Genomic DNA, 22,935 nt, shown 5'->3' on the forward strand with positions numbered 1-22,935 from the left:
ACTTGACTATCCCACATTCACCCATCTGGGTTTGTGTTCTGTGTTTAAATGGGACTTTAACTGGTGTTTAAATGGTTTTGTGTACAGTAATACCTCGTCTTACGAACTTAATTGGTTCCAGAAGGAGGTTCGTAAGGCAAAAAGTTCGTAAGATGAAACAATGTTTCCCATAGGAAACAATGTAAAAGCGATGAATGCGTGCAAGAGGAAAATAAATCGCAAAATGGCGCTCCGCTGCGCGCCGCCGCACTGTCACCTTTTGAAACAGCCGGGGGGCTTCTCGGCGTTCTTCCGAATGCCGAACCTGGAAGTTCAGCAAAGGTTCAGGTTCCGGAGGCCACCGAGAAGCACCCAGCTGTTTCAGAAAGTTACAGCCAAGCGGCACCGCCCAGCGGAGCCCTCTTTTTCCAATCAGCGGCGGCATTTTCGGCCGATCTGGAGGCTGAAACGGAGGTGGGGAATCCCAATAGGGAATTCCATGGGCGGAGCTTTGACGTCACGAAGACGTCCTTCCTGGAGGCCACGTTTCAGCCGGCCAGGAAGGATGTCTTTGTGACGTCAAGTTAGAAAACAGCCACAAAACCTGGGTTGGTGCAGCTGGGGAGAGTCATGTGGCCAGGTGGGAGTGATATTGAGTTGGCTACTCCCACCCAGGTTTTGTGGCTCCCGGTGTTTTGTTTGCTCTGGGTTGGCTCTTTGAGTTTTTAAGGTTGCTGACCCCTGAGGTAGACTAACTAAAACTATGCTTGGCTCCTTCATATCACCAAGATCTTACTTAATGTACTCTAGAGAATCAAGCACTGTTCTGTTTTGCTCTGAGACTGAGATAATCAGCCTAGTGTCCTCCAGGAATTGTTAATTTCAGCTCTTGGGAGCCACAGTCAAAATGGCCAGCAGAAACATGTAGTTTTGAATCAAAGCACTAGAAAAAGTGAGACACCGCTTTGTCTTCTTTTGTGAACAGAGCTGTGCTGTGGTTGGAAAGTACAGGTACCGGTAATTCTCAACTGAAAACTGAAAGTGTGACTGGAATTTCAGACATAAGTCATGATTTTTGTAAATTGAGGCACTCATATAACCGGGCCTGATTATATCATCAATTTTATGGCATTTGTTAACCAAATCACATGATAAGCCTGAATCCATTCTCCCATATGGCATAGTCTGGAGGACAGAAGGGAAAGGGGGGACATGATCGAAACATTTAAATATATTAAAGGGTTAAATAAGGTTCAGGAGGGAAGTGTTTTTAATAGGAAAGTGAACACAAGAACAAGGGGACACAATCTGAAGTTAGTTGGGGGAAAGATCAAAGGCAACATGAGAAAATATTATTTTACTGAAAGAGTAGTAGATGCTTGGAACAAACTTCCAGCAGACGTGGTAGATAAATCCACAGTAACTGAATTTAAACATGCCTGGGATAAACATAGATCCATCCTAAGATAAAATACAGGAAATAGTATAAGGGCAGACTAGATGGACCATGAGGTCTTTTTCTGCCGTCAGACTTCTATGTTTCTATGTTTCTATATAGGCATTGTTTAGCGGAAGCCTGCAAAAAAGTCACAGATCTCTGTCCTGTCCTGTGACCATGTGACGCTACGGCCTGTCATAATGGTGAGCCAGTTGCCAAGTGCCTGAAATGTAACTATGGGATTTTACAACAGCAGAAAGATATTTACATTGTCATAAAGCACTCTTGCTGAGGCTATTGCAATTCCAAATGGTCATTAAATGACCAGTGGTAGGCCAAGGACTACTTGTAGTGCACATATACGAGGGTGTGTATGTGTAGAAGCGAGAGAAAATAAATTATTTTGATTTGTACATACCAGTTTCACAGGAATGCCTAATGGAATTATTGCCTCTTAAGTTTTATTAAAGGAAAAACTTGGGTTTGTTCCTGAGCGCCATTGTCTCACATTCTGTAAATTAACTATCTTTGCAGCCATCCACTATGGGCAAAACTTTATTATTATTATTATTATTATTATTATTATTATTATTATTATTATTATTATTTATTAGATTTGTATGCCACCCCTCTCCGTAGACTCGGAGAATTTATTGAGTGAAATATGGTAAGAAATTGAAACCCAAAAGTGTTTTTTCAAAAGGCAATTGGACTTTCTGTTTTTTCTTTGCAGATGTTTCGCTTCTCATCCAAGAAAATTATTCGGCTTTGACTGGACGGTGGGGAATGGAAGGATTCAGAATCCAGTCAGAGTTTAAGAAGCTTCTTGGGTGAGAAGCAAAACGTCCTCACAAAGAGGAACAAGAAACTCCAGTTGCTCCTCCAAAAAGCACTTTTAGGACAACCATTAGATCAGCGTTTCCCAACCGGTGTGCCGCGGCACACTAGTGTGCCGCGAGACAACGTCAGGTGTGCTGCGGCGAGAGGCGGCGGAGGAGAGTGGGCGGATCGGACGGGCATTGGGGCAGGGCGGAGAAGCCAGGGGCGCGTTTGGCCGGAGGCACCTACTGCCGCACCTCCCTGCCCCTGCCTCCCCACGGTGCCTCCGGCCAAACGCGCCCCTGGCTTCTCCGCCCTGCCCCATTGCCCGCCCGATCCGCCCACTCTCCTCCGCCGCCACCTCCTGCCTTGGGGCGAGCAATCCGGGAGTCCGGGACTGTGTGGCTTTGCGCCATGAAGAGAAAACGGCCGACTTTTCCCTGCTGCCGTTTTCTCTTCATGGCGCAAAGCCACACAGTCCCGGAGTCCCGGATCGCTCGCTTCTCCGGTCAGCAAAGCCATCTGCCCAGGGAAGCGCCGCGCTGGCCGGAGAAGCGAGCGATCCGGGAGTCCGGGACTGTGTGGCTTTGCGCCATGAAGAGAAAACGGCCGACTTTTCCCTGCTGCCGTTTTCTCTTCATGGCGCAAAGCCACACAGTCCCGGACTCCCGGATCGCTCGCTTCTCCGGTCAGCAAAGCCATCTGCCCAGGAAAGTGCCGCGCTGGCCGGAGAAGCGAGCGATCCGGGAGTCCGGGACTGTGTGGCTTTCGGCCGGGCTAACGGGAGGCGGCGTGAGGCCGGGCGCTGGGAACATCTGGGAGGGCTCTCTCTCACTCTTTCTTTTTCTCTCTGTTGCTGGCGTGGTGAACGAGAGAGAAAGAGAGAGAGAGAAAAAGGAGGGGAGAGAGAATGAGAGAAAGAAAGCAAGAGAAAGAGAGGGAAAGAAAGCAAGAGAGAGAGAAAGAAAGGGGGGAAGGAGGGAGAGGGAAAGACAGAGGGAGGGAAGGAGGGAGAGAGAAAGAGAGCAAAAAAGAGAGGAAGAAAGAAAGAAAGAGGGATGGAGAGAAAGAAGGGAAGGAAGAGAGAGAAAGAGGGAGGGAGAAATAGAGTGAAATGGAGGAAGAGATATTTTTTTTTGTCCAAACTTTTCTTTAGCCCCCCCGCGCCCCCCCCCCCTTCAGTGTTCCCCAGAATTTTGAAAACATGAATAATGTGCCGCGGCTCAAAAAAGGTTGGGAAACACTGCATTAGATGACTGATAATCTTCATTGACAAGAAATTTAAACAATAATAATAATTTTTATAAAAAGTTTCCGGTAGGCGGAACATTCTGGAAAGGCAATGGTAACACTGAAGTTCTCTTTGTCAGCACATCCTAATCTTTATTTTGCAAGGCAAATACAAAAATCTAGTTTCCTGTTCTGAAAAGGAACTGAACTTTGTATTTATTAGAGGAAAAACAGCTCTGTTGAAGTTTTTTTTTTTTTTTAAAAAAAAGACTAGTCTCTCAGTTATTTGCTGCTGTTTGGATAAATTTCAGTTGATTTAAGAGGAGGAAAAATAAGAGACACTTAGACCTTTTCTCCCCTACTATCTAGGAAACTGTCCTTCTGCTTTAAAACATAAAATAGTGAAACCCTTTGTTAACAAGGCTGCATGTGGATGATTCTGATGGGAGTAGCACTCCCCACCCACGCTGACAGAAGAGGCAGGCTGTGGGCCCCTTGGTCAAGAAATAGATTGCTTCTTAACACTTAATGGGTGATGAACCCAAGCCTTTTGATAGGGAAAGACACCTACACATCTTCATATTTTGGAGAGCGATGCTGCATCTAATTTCAAGTAGAGGCGTTAAAATTCACTGCAAGATTTTGCCAGCAGTTTCTACTTAGGATTGGGTCTTCACAGCGGTTGAGCTCTGCTTTCCACCCTTGTTTGTTTGTTTGTTGATTGACTGATTGATTGATTGATTGATTGATTGATTGATTGATTGGATTTGTATGCCGCCCCTCTCCGTAGACTCGGGGCGGCTAACAACAATGATTAAAAACAGCATGTAACAATCCAATTAATAAAACAACTAAAAACCCTTATTATAAAACCAAACATACACACAAACATACCATGCATAACTCGTAATGGCCTAGGGGGAAGGAATATGTTAACTCCCCCATGCCTAGCGATTGATTGATTGGATTTGTATGCCGCCCCTCTCCATAGACTCGGGGCGGCTAACAACAATGATAAAAAACAGCATGTAACAATCCAATTAATAAAACAACCAAAAACCCTTATTATAAAACCAAACATACACACAAACATACCATGCATAACTTGTAATGGCCTAGGGGGAAGGAATATCTTAACTCTCCCATGCCTGGCAGCATAAGTGAGTCTTGAGTAGTTTACGAAAGACAGGAAGGGTGGGGGCAGTTCTAATCTCCTTCCACTAACTGTGCTGTTGAATGGACAAACGCAATGGTGGAACAGTATATCCAGTGCCATGTAAAATGCCAACAATATAATCTGCTAACATTCGCGGAAGTGGCCTGTAATAATGCTGTTCATACCAGCACCAGATATGTTGCTACAGGTACTGAGGGCAATCCTGGAATGCCCTTCAGCACCGCCCAATTCCATGGGAGTACAGGAATGGATATCCAGAATAGAGAAGGTGTGGACCAATATTAAAAAGTCCTTGGAAACATTTAGACAGTGATATAAACGGCAGGCCGATAAAAAGAAAAGCCCTCCCCCCCCAAACCCTTTCTGTGTTGGTCAAAGAGTCTATCTTTCTTAGGCCAGTAACACAAAGCCTAAAATTACAGAGTGTTACCTTTTGAAAAACGCTGAAATCAGACAAGGCAAATCTTTGCAATTGAAATGATGTAGGTAGGTATGTCTCTGCAGGAATGCACGGTTACGTAAAGACAGTATTTTGCTACAAAGTTGTGTCTGTGCTTCAGAATACTGTACATGTTTGCCTCTGCTTGTAAGCACTTTCCTTTGCGGTATGTCTCAAAAATTTCAGTGTGTATTAAAGAAATAGTTGCATTATGATTCAGGAAAAACAGTTTTGAAATGAGCAATCATTCTTCCGTAGAACTGTTGAAAGCTTTAAGACCTTTGCTAGCCTTATAGAGTTTATTCATAAGAATGAGGGCCATTTTTTGTTAAAAGCAACTTCTGGGAATGTCTCAGAATGTTAGAGAAATCATCCTAGTTCTGTTTCTCTCCCTCCTCCCACTTTTCTCTTTCAAAGTGTAGTCATATTGATACTACAGTACTCTTAACCGATTTTCTGATGTAATGTCATTCAAATATGTGAGTCTAAAGCAGAAGTCTTCAAACTTGGCAACTATTAAGACTTGTGGACTTCAACTTCTGGGAATTGAAGTCCAAAAGTCTTAAAGTTGCTAAGTTTGAGGACCCCTGGTCTGAAGTAACTAGAAAGTTGTCAGAGGACCACATTTTGTAGTAGTTAAGGCACTTGAGTAGAGAACTGCTCCCACCAGCTTAGGCACAAAGCTAGCTGGGTGATTTTGGTCCAGTCTCTCTCTCTATCTCTATCAGCCCTAGGAAGCAGACATTGGCTTCTTCCGAAATCTTGCCAAGAAAGCTGAAGAGCCCTCTCACCCCAATCGGACTAGCCTGTCCCACTCCAGCAGAAGTCTACTACAGACCCTGCGTCTGCTAAGTAATTCCAGCAGGGAGGGTCAAAGAGAAGAGCCTTTTCCACCATGGCCCCCATTCCTTATGGAACGTTCTACCGCCACAGGTGAGAACTGCTCCCACCATTTTGTATTTCTGGAAGAGCATTAAAACTTGGTTTGCCAGTTGCCTTGTAGCCTGGGCAAAGTGGCACTCACTACTGGAATTGGTTGACAGGGTGTGTGACCTCCCCCCCCCCCCCTTCCAAATCTACCAGAAATCCTGGTCTGGGTTGGATGTGCTAGCTGAGATTACTGTAAACGCCTTTGTCTGGAGAAAATTAGATTGCAGAAGGCTGCAGTTCAATTTACACTGTTGTTCATTTTACTGTTTACTTATTATACGTTGTGCCCTAAGGTACGACTGCACACGAGTTCCCAATAGAGCAAACCAAATATGCCATTGGTGTGGGGCTGTTCTCTTTCCATTCAACTTGTCTCACATCCCAGAAAGAGCGCCAGATATAATAGCCAGGCCTGTACCTTATATACCAAGTAGGAATATTTTCTTTCCGTTTGTTTTTTAAAAGTGCAGTCAAGTACCAAAGCGCCTGCAAGCCTGCGATGTTAATTATAGGGAGTCTCCCAAAAGACTTAATGCAGTGCTGGAACTTTTGCTGAAGGGGAATTAAGGAGACGACTGATCCAGCTGCTAAGCAGCAGAGCCCCCAGCAGAGTTGAGATGCTCAGGGATTTGTTTTGAAGAGACTCGGCTGAGTCTATAGAGTCAAGTGATTGCTCCTTTCAGTTTATATCCCCCCTCCCTTTTTCGTCCTTACGTAACATTCTCTTCGGTTCTTCTTGAAGTAATCCTGCTTTGATGTATGTTGGGCACAGAGAGAGCTTGATTCACTCAAAGTCACAAATCGAAGGTGGACGCGAACCAGATCTCACTTGCCGCAGTACATTTGACATAAATAATGTCAACAGGAAATTGAAATGTCAGGCAAACCATTTTATATTGTCTAATTCTCACTGCATCGTACATCACAGCAATCCCAGTCTTGCATTTAGGTTCCCTTGCTGACAATTCTCTGGAACTTCCTTCCATGCATGTCTACTCAGCACACTTATAAAAGTATGTTAGCTATCTTGCCATTAAAATGGGGGCTTAGTCAGTTAACAACATCCCCATTATTATTTCAGACCTCCCCAGGAGTTTGTTCAGTTTGTTTTTCATAGCAGAAGATTAAATCTAGACCATGGAATTATCTCACCTTTAGTTCCTCTCTGCCAATTCAAAAGCTGAGAGTTGACAGATTCATTATACCAGTTTTTATGTTTGTGTTCTTCCACGAATGCATAATCATCACTACATCTTTGTGTATGTGTGTGTGAAGGGGGGAGTGAGTGAGAGGGAGGGAGGAGAGAGAGAAAATGAGTGAGAAGCACATGCTCCACATTTTGGGAATATAATTTAACAATACATTAATATTTTTGCCCTTAACTTCTTTCCAAGAATGTAATTCCCCATAGTAATATCGAGCACAAAAAGAAAGGAACCACCAGAGGATAGACACTAACTTCCCTTACATTGATTACGCCTCTAGCATGTGCAATAACAATAAACAAGCTTTCTGGAAACATCTGCTGAGTCCAATAAACACCCTCCCCTCCAGCTCCTCTGTTCTAATTGAATTGTGTCCAGGTAGGTGATGGTGCTTCTCAGCCTACTAATGCCAGTCAGGCATTATATATCATTTCATTTGCGTCAGAGCTCAGATTCCTGCCTGGTTAAGCTATCAATGCTGTCTTTTGACTTAAAAACATCGTTTCCAACACTAAAAATGAAGCCTTGGCATATAATTTCAGTAGGCTCAAGAAGTACACTTCAGTCTTTTCCTTATACTGTATAAGCAGAAGAAATAGCTGTTCCGGGTATAGGTACTTCTGGACTTAGGATCACAACTGAGTTGAAAATTTCCGTTGACAAACTGTTATAAGTCCCTTTTTAAAAAAAAAATATTTTAATTAAATTTTATTACAACAAACAAACAAAAAATTACTTAAAGAAAAAGTGCCCAACCCCCATTTAGGGGGTTAAATTATTTGCAATAAGTTTCAATTTCTTCCTTAGCTCCGGTTTACATTTCTTTACATACAAAAAGTGATTGGAATTTGTTTTTCACATTGTCGTCATAAATTCTACTTAAGATATAATTTTTCACCTTATTCCATCGTGCCATCAGCGTCTCCAATTTATTTTCATCAAAGTTATTTAATCTTATTTCCATAATTTCGAAGTGGATGTGGTCCACCATGTACCAGTACCAATTCTGGATTGTCCATTTATTGCTATCCTTCCACCCTAATACCACTACTGCTTGAGCGCTTTCCAAAGCTGCTGTTTTGATTTCTTTAAATTCTCGTAATTCCCCATATTTGACTAGTGTTGCTAATTCTTTCGTGATTATCCAATTAATGTTTAGCATATTGTTAATTTCATTCTGTTCTTCCTTCCAAAATTTTTGAACTTCAGCACATTCCCAGAGCATATGCATAAAAACTCCTTTTATTTGGCAACCATGCCAGCAATTTCCTTTTCCTTTTTTTCATTGTAACATCAAATGGTCCCTAAGTGAATTTTCATAAGTCAAAGATTACCTTCTAGTTGATAATCAATTGTTCCTTCATGTTGAAAGTAATACAGTGGTACCTCTGCCTAAGAACACCTCTACTTACAAACTTTTCTAGATAAGATTTTTTTGCCTCTTCTCAAGAATCATTTTCCACTTACAAACCCGAGCCTCTGAAACTGTAACCGGAAAAGGCAGGGAGAAGCCTCCATGGGGCCTCTCTAGGAATCTCCTGGGAGGAAACAGGGCCAGAAAAGGTGGGGGGAAACCTCTGTGGGGCCTCTCTAGGAATCTCCTGGGAGGAAACAGGGCCGGAAAAGGTGGGGAGAAGCCTCAATGGGACCTCTCTAGGAATCTCCTGGGAGGAAACGGGGCCGGAAAAGGTGGGGAGAAGCCTCCATGGGACCTCTCTAGGAATCTCCTGGGAGGAAACAGGACCTCCCCCCTCCCTGTGGTTTCCCCAATCGCACATTATTTGCTTTTACATTGATTCCTATGGGAAGAACTGCTTCTTACAAACTTTTCTACTTTAAGAACCTGGTCATGGAATGAATTAAGTTCGTAAGTAGAGGAACCACTGTATTCCTCTGGCTTCAGTTCCAAGTGGGGGAAAAGACACTGGATTCATGGAAGTTGCTTGGAAAGAAGGTTTAAAGGAGGACAGGATCACATGCCATGAACTTCTGAGCAGAAAAGGTGGATCACATGTTTCCAGGTGTTGGGTGAAGAGAAAGGGGGAAAAGTGCTGAGAATGTCCTTGTTTTATGTTCTCTCTCTTGGGCCATGCCCTGGGGCCTTCCTGCTCCTGTACAAGAAATGCACTGATTGGCTGTCAGACTCCCATGGGGCCCTACAGGGACAACTTTGTAGGCTGTGTTTTTGAGTTCAAATTTGGCTGAGCCTTGCTGGGTGATGATGTAATGAAAGGGCTTTGGGCAGTTCCTAATATGGTTGCATTAACCGTAAATCTTTTGTTATGTAGAATAGATTGGTCCAGGCTATTAACAAAGGTAGGGGGGATGAGTTAGGTAGATCATTCCTTGATGGACACATTGACAAAGGTGGGGCTACTAAGAGTGAGTCTTCTTTCTGCCCAAAAGCATGTTTCTGGTGATATTCCATATAATATTCTGCCTTTTTAATGTTTTCTTGGATATTTCATTTTTTCTAGGAGAGGGGTGGGGGTTAACTTCCTACATTAACTATTTATCTTCTGAATTCAATGTCAACCAATTGATATGTTGCTGAATATAGAAGCTGTTGAAACTGAAGTACAACATTATATGAGCTATGCCTTACAAAACCATCCTGAATATTTCCTGTTTTATTCCTTGATGGTGCTGCTGCAGAGGAGCCCCAGTTGCTTAAGAAAGAAATGTTCCTTAAATAGACAGGAAAATTGACATCCAGTCTGCCCTTTGAAGGTCTTTTTCCCTTTTTAACGTATTATTTTTATATATTATTATTATTGTTGTTGTTGTTGCAACGACAGCCCCAAACATTCTCTTCTCTTAAGAAGCCAAGCTGAGGGGGGGTTTTTGTGGCTCTGAAAGGAGAGCTGTTCATACTTGGAATTGTATTTCCAAATAAATTATGCAGAGGGAATCCAACGTAATGTCTCAAACCCTATGAAGTATGAAGCCAAATCTTTAAGGTTTTGTTGGAGGTTGTCTACGGAGAGGGGCGGCATCCAAATCTAATAATAAATAAATCAATGATGAAAATGATATGTTAAGAATAAAAGATTCTGGTGATATAATTCAGAAAAGATACGTGAGTATCATCCTTCTGCATGCTATTTCTTCCTGTCCCGGCTAACATAAAAGGCAGGAAAAGGCTCATTTAATCTAATGTTATTATTTAGACAGGGCAGGAAAAGGCTCATTTAATCTAATGAAGTTAGGATTAGGCTATCTTCCTCTCCAGACCTACCTGGCTGGAAAGTCACCAGAATTGGGGGAAAGAGATAATGTCAACTCTGTGAATATGCCTTTTATAGGCATATTTTATCAAGTTATTTATCTCACCCTGCACTTCTGAAATGAAGGCTCTCTTTGTCTTCTTATCATTGGTTTGAGCCTGTCTTGCCACATAAGGAAGTGGATTTCCCTGCCTGCCACTACAAGGAATGATAAGTTTTTGTCTAGTCATATCAGGGAAAGCTGATGCTTACTCTGACATTATGTGAGAAAGAGAAAGAAAGAAAGAAAAAGAGGGAAAAAATAAAAAAAATAAAGCTTTTTAATACAGGAATTCTAAACTCTGCAATACAATTTTTAAAACAGTGGTTAGGTTAGTCTGTTGCAATACAGTTAAGGTAATATTTCCTGATTCATAGAAACATAGACACATAGAAGACTGACGGCAGAAAAAGACTTCATGGTCCATCTAGTCTTATAAAATCTAATTTTATAGGTAAGAAATAAAACTTTGATGGATTGTGTTTAGTTGGTTTTATTTCCATGCCACCTCTATCCAATATTCAAAGAAGTACTGGGTGAGTCATAGCGTAATAAAAACAAATGAAAAGACAGTGGAGCAATAAGAAATAAAATAATATTCTAAGAATCACAAAAGCATCTCATTATAAAAACACATACCGGCTGTTACACAGCAATGAGATGGCATGGAAATCATAAGTTGCCTCAAATCACTCTTTCCTCCCCCCAAACATTCTACAAAGGAGTTGATAGTCAGTTTGCAAGCTGCCCCATAGTGAGAGGACTTTATCTAAAAAGGCCTGTTTTCAAATCCCTACCCAACTGACATCCTGGAGAGGGGATACCTACAATATGCCCCTTTGACCTGCTCCTACTTCATGAGCAGATTCTAATTACTTACTTTTAAATTAATCAATTTAGAAACCATCTGACCCCAAACCATTTGGGGCATTTAGAGCAGAGAGTCTTGAATATAATCTAAGTCTCGGTAATAAACCAGCTTATTGAATTTCCCCGGAAACAAACCAGGAGGCAGTACAAGTACTAAAAGCACTGGAATTACCATAGCTTTTATCTGTCAGCAGGAAGGCAGCAATATTTTGCACCAGGTATATCTAGGAGCAGCCCTATATAGACAATTGTAGTAGTTTAGGTTGGTGGTTGTCAAACCTTTTAGTCTCAGGATCCCTTTATATTCTTAAAATTATTTGAGGACTCCTGTGGGTTATATCTATCAATATTTACTGTACTGGAAATTTAAACAGAGACATGTTTAAATATTTTTTTATTTGACTTTTCAGATCCCTTGAGAACTGCTTTGAGAACTGCTTGTTGAGATGATAAGAGCTTTCCTCTGTTCAGTTTAGTTGCTTATCTTGCAGTCTATTGTTTTATGTTCCTTCAATAACAGCCATTTTAAACTTGTTGATGCTGTATATTGGGATATAAACATACTGGTTTTTCTATTTTCTCATTTCTTTTTTGTACATAATTTTTTTTATTAGAACTTTTCAGGAAGGATATAAAAAACTAGCCCAAACATAAAGGAAGAAAAAGAAAAGAAATCAGAGAAAAAGCAGAAAGTGCAAGAAAAGAAAAAATAGAAAATAAACAAAAATGATCTTAAGAAGTCACTTCTGATATTCTTCATAGCAGTTATAAGTACAAATCCATTTTAACCACTCTCTCCAAAGTTGCATCACAATCTTCTTTCTATAATCTGGCCTGTCTATGTCAAAGCCATAAATCACAAATTGTTTTTTTATTCTGGGGTGAGATTTCCGGTTCCATTTTATGCAACAGCAGTTTAAAATGAATGCAAGTGTATAACTACTTCCTTGTTCCTTACTTATGTGTGCTTTTAATAAAGTGCATAAAATATGTTCTCTCTACTGACAAAAATGTATGTTTAACAAAAGAGAAGCATGATTGGAGAGTAACATTAATCAGAATTAATTGAATTGAAATAAATGAAATGTTATTCTCATTCTAGACTGATTCCACATCATTTAAGGGAAAATTGTGGCCTTTAGTCAAGAAAAGGTTACCTATCCTGGTGGAGGCAGATTGCCTTCATAATGTAATTTTGTTTGTTTGTTTTATACCTCTGAGTCAGTGGTGGCGCCTGCTTACATACAGTTCTGCAGTGAAAGGGAATTGCATGTTCATATATGCCTTGATTAGATTAAGAAGCAAAACCATTTGGGAACAATTTATGGAGCAGCTAATCTATCAGAGCAAAATGCTTCTTTCAAAAAGACTCTTTGGCAAAATCTAATTTTATCTGATATTTAAATCATGAGAAACAATTCCATTTAGATAGATAGATAGATAGATAGAGAGAGAGAGAGAGAGAGAGAGAGAGAGAGAGAGAGAGAGAGAGAGAGAGAGATACACAGGCAGAAAGACAGATAGACTGGCTGACTTTTAATGTTACTTTTCTGTGTATGCAATGGAACACATTTTAATGAAATTCAGATGCCTGCTCTCAAGAGTATAAGATGCATCTTAGTTTTTGGGGAGGAAAATAGAGAAAAAAGTATCAGGGATTCATCCGGCTAGTCTTCAGTCTGGTCAGCTTCAGCACATTAGTTTCCTGGTTTTGAACATCTGTGCTTGCTTTTTCCCCTCTGGTTGGGGATAAAAAACAAGTTTCTAAACCATTTCACTTTTCTGTCTCTTCAGAGAGAGGAACAATGAGAAGGCCAGGCAAAGGAAAGGTCACTTCCCTAGCAAAGCACAGCAGATCGCTTTACTCCTTAGCACCTCATTAGGGCTGAAAAAAGGGAGAAGATTACACTATTTAGCAAGCACCTAATTAGGTTTAAAGCCCAGAAGCCCAGCTGATTGTCAGAGGGAGCAACAGTGGAAAGGGGTAAGGTCGCTTAGCTAGCAAAGCAAGATCACTTCACTTGTCAGCATTTTGTTAGGGATGAAAAGAAACTTAATAAAAGCTATGTTTGGAGTGTAAGGCACACCCAAATTGTCATCCTCTTTTGGGAATGGAAAAGGTGCATTTTATACTCTGCAAAATACAGTAGACACCTGTGCCCATACACACATACATACATATATACATAAACTGTATATATACATACACTCTATCTATTTGTCTATCTCAATCCATTTTGAATATTATTTGTTCAAACAATGTATTAGAAATTAGTCCCAACCCACACATCCCAACTTCTGAAGTGTATCAATGTGAAAATCCAATTGCCCAAAGGAGTATTAAAGTCTCAGTTTGTCAACTAAATACTATGGGGTGATTGTATTACAAGCCAAACTAAAATTGACAGACCGCATTTCATACATGAGAATTTCTTTCCTCCTAAGTGCGCCAAGCTCAGATAGAGAACAACAGAGGAAATAGCATCCTCTGTGGGGTGATTCACCCGGTAAGTAAACTGAAGCGGATTGAAACACTGGAGGGAGGCTGGATAGATTAAAATACTTTCATCAGCCTTTTAGAAACGTTTCACAACGACGGACGTAAGTGCAGCCGGACGATAATCAGAGTGGTGAAGGAAGAGAAAGACGGCCCTATCTGGACCGGGACTCATTGCTCACAGTCACTCCTGCCCTCATCACCTCGAGGTTCGACTACTGTAATGCTTTCTACATGGGGCTACCTTTGAAAAGTGTTCGGAAACTTCAGATCGTGCAGAATGCAGCTGCGAGAGCAGTCATGGGCTTACCTAGGTATGCCCATGTTTCACCATCACTCCGCAGTCTGCATTGGCTGCCGATCAATTTCCGGTCACAATTCAAAGTGTTGGTTATGACCTTTAAAGCCCTTCATGGCATCGGACAAGAATATCTCCGAGACCGTCTCCTGCTGCACGAATCCCAGCGACCGATTAGGTCCCACAGAGTGGGCCTTCTCCTGGTCCCGTCAACTAAACAATGCCGGTTGGCGGGTCCCAGGGGAAGAGCCTTCTCTGTGGCGGCGCCGGCTCTCTGGAACCAACTCCCCCCGGAGATTAGAACTGCCCCTGCTCTTCCTGCCTTCCGAAAACTCCTTAAGACTCACCTTTGCCGTCAGGCATGGGGAAACTAAACATCTCCCCTGGGCATGTTAATTTATACATGGTATGCTTGTGTGTGTGTTTGCTATTACATGGGGTTTTTCTTAAATCGTTAAATATTTTAATTAATTGGATTGTTGTGACTGTTTTTACTTGTTGTGAGCCGCCCCGAGTCTTCGGAGAGGGGCGGCATACAGGTCCAACTAATAAATAAATAAATAAGATGGGTTAATAATACTGTTTTATCTCTCATTTTTCAGGTTGACGGTGGCAGTTTGAAGCTTATCCGAGGGGTGGACATAAGAGGACAGGGTGCGGCCTATGCCTGTGAAGGATGCTGAAGAAAAGTAGCCTGATTGTCTGGGGCCTGGTGCTTTTTGTGGCCTGGAACGCCCTGATCCTTTTCTTCCTGTGGACTCGGCCACAGTCTTTATCGGACCATAGCCGCTTAACTGAAGAGGTGATCCGACTGGCCCAGGATGCCGAGGTGGAATTAGAGCGTCAGAAGGACCTTCTACATCAGATCTACCGCTATAGTTCATTCTGGAAGAAACGGAAGGCCAAAAACCTCCACCTGCCGGGGGCAGTGTCGGTCCAACCCCCCACAGCTGTACTCTCGTCCCATCACAATCAGATATCACCCGATGCCATTTTGCCTGTGGTGGTGATTGCTTGTGACCGCAGCACCGTCCGCCGTTGTCTAGATAAACTGTTGCATTACCGTCCCTCAAAGGAGCGATTCCCCATCATTGTAAGCCAGGACTGTGGACATGAGGAAACCGCTAGAGTCATTGCCTCCTATGGAGATTCTATCATGCACATCAAGCAGCCCAATTTGAGTGACATCCCTGTGCCTACCGACCATCGCAAGTTTCAGGGATACTACAAAATCGCTCGACACTATCGCTGGGCCTTGAGCCAGGTTTTCCGGACTCTCAAATACCAAGCAGCCATTGTAGTGGAAGACGACTTGGAAGTGGCTCCCGATTTCTTCGAATATTTTCAAGCGACTTTCCCGCTCCTCCTGGCTGACCCAACTCTGTGGTGTGTCTCCGCCTGGAACGATAACGGCAAGGAACAGATGGTGGACGTTGCCCATCCCGAACTTCTCTACCGTACTGATTTTTTCCCTGGGCTGGGCTGGCTTCTGCTCTCCGACTTGTGGGACGAGCTGGAACCCAAGTGGCCCAAGGCCTTCTGGGACGACTGGATGCGACAGCCTGAACAGCGGCAGGGCCGCTCGTGCATCAGGCCTGAAGTGTCACGCACAATGACTTTTGGCCGTAAAGGCGTGAGCCACGGTCAGTTCTTTGACCAATATCTGAAGTTCATCAAGCTCAATGACCGTTTTGTGCCTTTCACCCAGATGGACCTTTCTTACCTCAAGAAGAAGAACTACGAAGACTCCTTCTTGGCCCGGGTCTACGAGGCCCCTCAGCTGCGCGTCGAAGAATTACAGGGGAACCAGCGCCGGGAGTTAGGGACTGTCCGAGTGCAGTACACCACGCGTGACTCTTTCAAGGCCTTCGCGAAAGCCCTGGGAGTTATGGATGACCTCAAATCAGGAGTGCCCCGTGCTGGGTATCAGGGCATCGTCAGCTTCCTTTACCGAGGCCGCCGTGTTTACCTGGCTCCCCCTCCTGACTGGACAGGCTACGACCCCAGCTGGAGTTAGCAGCTGATGATTTCTGAGCATGTTGGACCCCATTGGGGGGTGGGGGGGAAGGGTGCTTGGGTAGGGGTGGGGAATTGGGGTGGAGTTGGGGGCAAAACTCTGTATTTTCTTCTCCTCTGAGGCATTCAAGGTGCATTCCAGGAATGGGGATTGTTTTGTGCACTTAATTTGGGGGGGGGGAGTTAATGGCAGGAGGGATGGGTCGCTTGGGGAGGGGGGGCATTGTATTTCAAAGCCCCAACGATGAGAAGGAGCATTCTAGGTTCTCCGTCCTCTCCCCAGTGTCTGCCTTCCTTCTTGACATTGCTGCCTGTCCACTGATTGGACCCCTTGGTGGCTTGTCCAAATCGGTGCATTTTGAGGTCAAAATGAATGCTAAACCAAAGCAGTGACCCACGGAAGTATTCCCAGTTTCGTTGAAGTATAGCAGGCCGGAGCAACTCATGATGTAAACTCCCCCCAATCAAAGAGTGTGCTTGGCCACAGACTTCCATCCATGCCTTTAAATTCTAGACAAGCAACATGGGGAGGTTTGTTAGGTTGCCGAGAAGCTTTGATTCAAAACTGGCACCCTGCGTTTAACCTGACAAGCCACAGATAAGCGGGAGGGAGAACATAAAAGGTGCCCCCCCCCCCCAGCTCTTGGCTGCTGCTGGGCACCTATAAAGTTTGGAATAAAGCAGGAAGCTCTTTTGAATGATCATCGAACCCTCAAAAGGTCCATCTTTATTGACCATATTGGCCATTTTTATGTTGATCTCTTAGATATCCTAATCCTTAAACCCTACTGAATGGGACAGTAGAGTATACAATGGGCACAAGGACACACTTAATATGATTGTCACTCAGATGAGATGGAAAGGAAGGTCAGAGCCTCTTTGATTGGTTTTCTTTTTTTAATTTGGGCCCTGGGATAGAGTAGCCAAGAGAGCATCAACACCTGCTGCCCTTTTTATGGCTCCATGCTGGGACCTGTTAACTTGAGCTTAAAGTTTTGGATGGAGGTGGACATCCCCCCCCCCCCATCCTCTTACTTTGTATTAAGATACATGAAGGTCTTGACTTTGCAGCCTTCTAGCCGGTGCCTGCTGTCAGATGGTCCTGTAATCCAGGATGCGCTGCACGTGGGCCATTAAATTTGAAAACGGCTCTGGGGGAGGAAGGCCCAAGGCTATCTCTTTATGATGCACCAGGGAGCAGTTAGAGCCGCGATGGCGAACCTATGGCAACTATGCACAAGTGGCACGTGGAGCCACATCAGTGGGCATGCGAGGTCAGTTCAGGCACGCATGTGTACACCGGCCAGCTGATTTCTTTTCAGCCTCCGTAGGCCGTGGGGAAAGCCTTTTTCACCCTCTCCAGGCTCCTAGAAAGGCTCTGAAGCTTGGGCAGAGCGAAAAACGGGCGTGCCATTGCGTACGGAGAGTCACATGTGTGGAAGGGGACACATAGAATTGTGTGTGTAGGCACACACACACACACACACCCCTTTTGACACATGAAGCATAAAATATTCTCCATCCCCGAGTTAGACCTTTCAGCCGCCACTTGCAATCTGAAATGAGAGAGGCTTCTGGTATATCCGTTTAAGGGAAGCTGACCGATGGCTTGATGTCGGTGCCCTGTTCTCTTCCCAGGCTTATGAGGAGAACTTGCCCAAGGCTGCCTTAATTTCCCTGGCGTAGGAACTCCATCCAGATCTACGACAGAGTATGTTGGTGGCTGTGCTGCATTTGGTTTTTTTTTATTTCTGTTGGTGTTTTTTCTTGAATGGACATGTTGGAATTGATCCCTTCTACGTACCCATGTTTCCCTGAAAATAAGACCTCCCTCCGAAAATACCATTTACTCTGGTTAAGTTTACATTTTGCTGCATGCTCCCCAAAATAACAAGACCTCCCTGAAAATAAGGCTAAGCGCTTATTTCGGCGTTCAAATATATAAGACAGGGTCTTATTTTCAGGGAAATACAGAATTCAGAACACTGGGAGCACTAAAAGTAGAGTGGAGGAAGGAGACTCCTTGAGGCATCGGAGCAGCTCACGAGAGGACTTCTCCAAAGAAGGAGTCCAGCCTTATTCAGTGGGGCAGAGTGCAATCTTCCCCATTCTTGCCTTTGGGAGTTGCCACTGAGCTGTTCCAGATGCCATTTGATATGAGGCAGGCATGAAGAAGCAGCTTCAGACCTCCCTTGGCCAAAATTTAGATTACACCAAAGGGTATTGCGTTGTTTGAGTGCTTGTTACTTTCTCTCTATCTCTCTTTTTTTGTTAAACATGTGTAAGGCCACCTCCGTGGTGAATGGAGGAAAGAAGATTGTGTTTTGGCATTCAACTTCAGTGAGGGGAGGTTTTCCCTTCGCATATCTGTCCCTCTGGTTGGTTCAAATGGGCATATAGGAGATGGTGCCTTGAGTAGAGACGGCGTTGAATGGTTTGATGCATCTGCTGACATTTTTGAGGTTTTTTCTTTTGAAAAAGAAAAAAAACTAATGCTGCAGAGGAAGAGGCTCTCTAAAAATATATACATAATTTTTAAAAAGACCGACTGATCTGCACCTGGAAGGTTGATAATTTGGACATGTTCATTTGTTGGTTTCATTTTGATTCTCTGCAAGAAATAATTTTCTAGCTCAGAAATGTGTATAGAACATGAATGGAAGTGTCTCCATGGAGAGCAAAGATCTTTTGGCATTATGTTACTCGCCTTGAGCAACCTCCTGAATAGACATCCACGGAAGTGATCACTCGAGTCATCCGTTTACAACGTGGTCCCCATCAGAGTCGTTGTAGTCTCCCTTATCTTGGTAATCCCTACTTTCAAGGTTTGCTGGATGATCCTTGGTGAAGAATGGCCATTTTCAAAACTAGAAAGGGCAAGAGAGTATTATGTTCTGGGACTCAGCCTCTCGATGCCTCAGTTTGCAAATTAATGTTGCCATCTCCTTTCAGTAGAAGGCAGCTACTGAACTTATGGAGGAAGGGAAATCTCTTTTCGGGTCCCCCCCCCCCTTTCATTTCTGTCCTCTGGTCTTCGGTCAGCCAATCAATCGATCAATCAACCAACCAGGGAAATGAAAATGGGAGGACAGAGATACTACATCATGGTTTATTTTCTTCTGAATCCTTAGTTCTGTGTAACTTAATCCACATGATCTGTAACCCAAACTCTCCTTTGGCCTACTGTCCGTGTTTGTATTGTGTCCTGGGTCATGGTGAAATGATCATATTTCCCATTCCAGTTTGTGATTTTGGTGAAACAATTGGAAGATGCTCAGTGGAGACCCCAGCAGAAAGGAAAACCCACCAGCAGCTACCACTTCTTCTCCCTTTCTGTCCTGAACTGCCTTCTGTTCCTGAACGTATCTCTGCTGAGAAATAAGTGTCACCAACATCTGGATGTTTGAATCAAGATTGTTTTGATGGAGAGACGCTAATTTTACGTTGACAATTAATTGGTGAGAAGAGCTGAAAGAAGCAAAAAATATAAAATATTTTCCACAATGAAATAAAAACCATTCCTTTTCAGACAGCCTACATAATTGATCTCATGTACCACTTTATTGCGTTGGTAATGCTTTTAAGCAGAATATATTTATTTATTTATTATTTATTTATGTATTAGATTTGTATGCCGCCCCTCTCCGTAGACTCGGGGTGGCATACAACAATAATGAAACAACATATAACAAATCTAATATTTAAAATAATTAAAAGACCCTTATTAAAAACCGAACATACACACAAACGTACCATGCATAAATTGTATAGGCCTAGGGGGAAGGAATATCTCAATTCCCCCATGCCTGACGACAGAGGTGGGTTTTAAGGAGCTTACAAAAGGCGAGGAGGGTGGGGGTAATTCTGATCTTGGGGCTGCCACAGAGAAGGCTCTTCCCCGGGTCCTGCCAAACGGCATTGTTTAGACGACGTGATTGGAGAAGGCCAACTCTGTGGGATCTAACTGGTCGCTGAGATTTGATTGGATCTCTTCTATAGACGAAAAACGGGTTCCTTTCAGGGCTGGGAGCAAAAAGGTCTGCTGGGGCGACATCAGGACTGGGGGGGGGGGCAGCATTGGCACCTGGTGTTTGGCCAGGAACTCACAGACTCCTGGGGAGGTTTGGTAGGGAAGGTTTGCCTATTTGCCGATGACTCTAAAGTGTGCAATAGGGTTGATATTCCTGGAGGCGTCTGTAATATGGTAAATGATTTAGCTTTACTAGATAAATGGTCAAAGCAATGGAAACTGCAGTTTAATGTTTCCAAATGTAAAATAATGCACTTTGGGAAAAGGAATCCTCAATCTGAGTATTGTATTGGCAGTTCTGAATTAGCAAAAACTTCAGAAGAGAAGGGTTTAGGGTTGTGATTTCTGACAGTCTCAAAATGGGTGAGCAGTGTAGTCGGGCGGTAGGAAAAGCAAGTAGGATGCTTGGCTGCATAGCTAGAGGTATAACAAGCAGGAAGAGGAAGATTGTGATCCCGCTATATAGAGCGCTGAGACCACATTTGGAATACCGTGTTCAGTTCTGGAGACCTCACCTACAAAAAGATATTGACAAAATTGAACGGGTCCAAAGACAGGCTACAAGAATGGTGGACGATCTTAAGCATAAAACGTATCAGGAAAGACTTAATAAACTCAATCTGTATAGTCTGGAGGACAGAAGGAAAAGGGGGGACATGACTGAAACATTTAAATATGTCAAAGGGTTAAATAAGGTTCAGGAGGGAAGTGTTTTTAATAGGAAAGTGAACACAAGAACAAGGGGACACAATCTGAAGTTGGGGGAAAGATCAAAAGCAACGTGAGAAAATATTATTTTACTGAAAGAATAGTAGATCCTTGGAACAAACTTCCAGCAGACGTGGTTGGTAAATCCACAGTAACTGAATTTAAACATGCCTGGGATAAACATATATCCATCCTAAGATAAAATACAGAAAATAGTATAAGGGCAGACTAGATGGATCATGAGGTCTTTTTCTGCCGTCAGTTTTCTATCTATGTTTTTATGTTTCTATGACTCGTAGTACATTGTGGCAAGGCACCTTTTTCATCCATAGAAGAGATCCAATCAGCCGTGATGAAGATCTTGTGAGAGGTCCCTGAAGATGCCTTCCAGGGCATGTACCAGTCATGGCAGAGTCGCTGGAAAAAATGTGTAGAGGCCCAAGGACAGTACAGTGGTACCTCGGTACTCGAACGCTTTGGTTCTCGTACATTTCGGATACCAAACAAAATTTTCGGCAAAAATTTGCTTCGGTATCTGAACAAAAATTCGGATACCGAACAGCCACAGAAAATTTTGTTTATTATCTGAAATGCTACAAGATCTGAGGGGACGGGGTGAGACGGAATGGGAGTCGGAATCCGACACGCCCATCCTGGCTGCCCACTAAACAGCCTCCCATGTCTCTAGTCTAAACGCTCCAAGCTGTAGGAAGGGACCTGAGGCGGCGTCAGACCCAACTTTTTTGTCTAACTTTTTTTTTCCGCTCTCTTCCCCCGGCCGCGCTGCTCTCCGTTTCTGTTCCGAACTCGGCTTCTAGTCCGCCATGAGGCTGTGGCGCGCGGCCCGCGCTGCACAGTAGTTAACTCGCCCCGCTTCCTAAGTCCGGACGGGCCACGGTGCCTCGAGCCCCTCATGGAGTACCTCACCACCTTCACGGGCAAGAGCGGCTGCCTGCTGAGGGGCACCGCCAACAGTCTCTGGGGTGCCGTCCCCGGCGTGGGGAGCCTCCGCCAAGTCCACTTCCAGGATCCCCAACACGACGAGGTTCCCTCGCCGCCCGCTTGGCAAGATAACTTGGTCCCAGTTGGGCCGGCGGGTTTCGGGAGGGTGGGAGCAGAATGGTTTCCTTCGTAGCTGGTCAGTCAGAGAGAAACAAAACGTCCGTCCCTCGCTCCCCCCCCTCCCTCGTGGGGGGACCCAGAATGTGCGACTCCTAAAAAGTTGTGTTTCCCAGCCTTTTGTGGAGGGCACTCAGCAGCGCCGGGAACGTCAGCAGCTTCCCTTTCTCATGTGACGTTCCCGGCGCTGCTGCTGCTTGAAGGAAAGCCGCCCTCGCTGAGAAGGAGAAAGTTGCTGTAGCTGCTTAAAGGGAAGAAGGAGCCCCCGAAACTGCCGGTATTGCAGCTGCCCCCACCCTTCCTCAGATCTTTATCCCATAGGAAATAAAGGAAATAGGGGCTGGAAACCAATTAAACCCATTTCCATTATTTCCTATGGGATAAATTAATTCGGTACTCGACCAAATCGGTTCTCGACCACACTTCTGGAACGAATTGTGGTCAAGAACTGAGGTACCACTGTACTTTGAAGAATTTTAAGTGTTTGTGTAAATCTGTTCAATAAATTACTTTAAATAAAAAAAATGCATTACTTTTGGAATGCACCCTGTACAAACCGCAGGCACCATTCACTTTCCCTGCTGATATTTCCCCAATACTTTTCAAAAGCAGTCAACCCCCACCTCCCCCATCTCTCTCTTCCCAAACCCTGCTTCCTGCCTTGCTACCCTCGATTTATGCAAAGCCCTATATTATTATTAGCATTATTATGTAATCCAGCTGTCAAAGCTCCAGGACGCTTCCTTGCATTTCAAGTACGGATGTGTTTGAACGAAATACATGGAAGGACATGTTACCATACCAATGGCTTCTCTGTGGGCAGCCGTGTGGCTTTGTTAAGCAAAAAGATATCTTCTATCAAAACCACTTAGATTTCCTCCAACTTGTTAATGGATGGGGGGAAATGTGCAGA

The 22,935-nt window shown here is 43.7% G+C and overlaps 1 protein-coding gene across 6 annotated transcripts in view; it reads left to right on the plus strand.

Annotated features, from left to right (window-relative positions):
- Window positions 1-19,693, plus strand: part of MGAT1 (alpha-1,3-mannosyl-glycoprotein 2-beta-N-acetylglucosaminyltransferase) — a 55,718-nt gene extending 36,025 nt beyond the window's left edge. For all 6 annotated transcript variants that reach the window (XM_070737774.1, XM_070737773.1, XM_070737775.1 and 3 more), the window contains one exon: window positions 14,752-19,693. In XM_070737774.1, the coding sequence (XP_070593875.1) occupies window positions 14,826-16,166 (1,341 nt within the window). In that variant the 5' untranslated portion in view covers window positions 14,752-14,825 and the 3' untranslated portion in view covers window positions 16,167-19,693. The remainder of the gene's footprint in view (window positions 1-14,751) is intronic.
- Window positions 19,694-22,935: the final 3,242 nt, after the last annotated feature.

This window comes from Erythrolamprus reginae, chromosome 2, assembly GCF_031021105.1.
Source record: "Erythrolamprus reginae isolate rEryReg1 chromosome 2, rEryReg1.hap1, whole genome shotgun sequence".
NCBI classification, from domain to species: domain Eukaryota; kingdom Metazoa; phylum Chordata; class Lepidosauria; order Squamata; family Dipsadidae; genus Erythrolamprus; species Erythrolamprus reginae.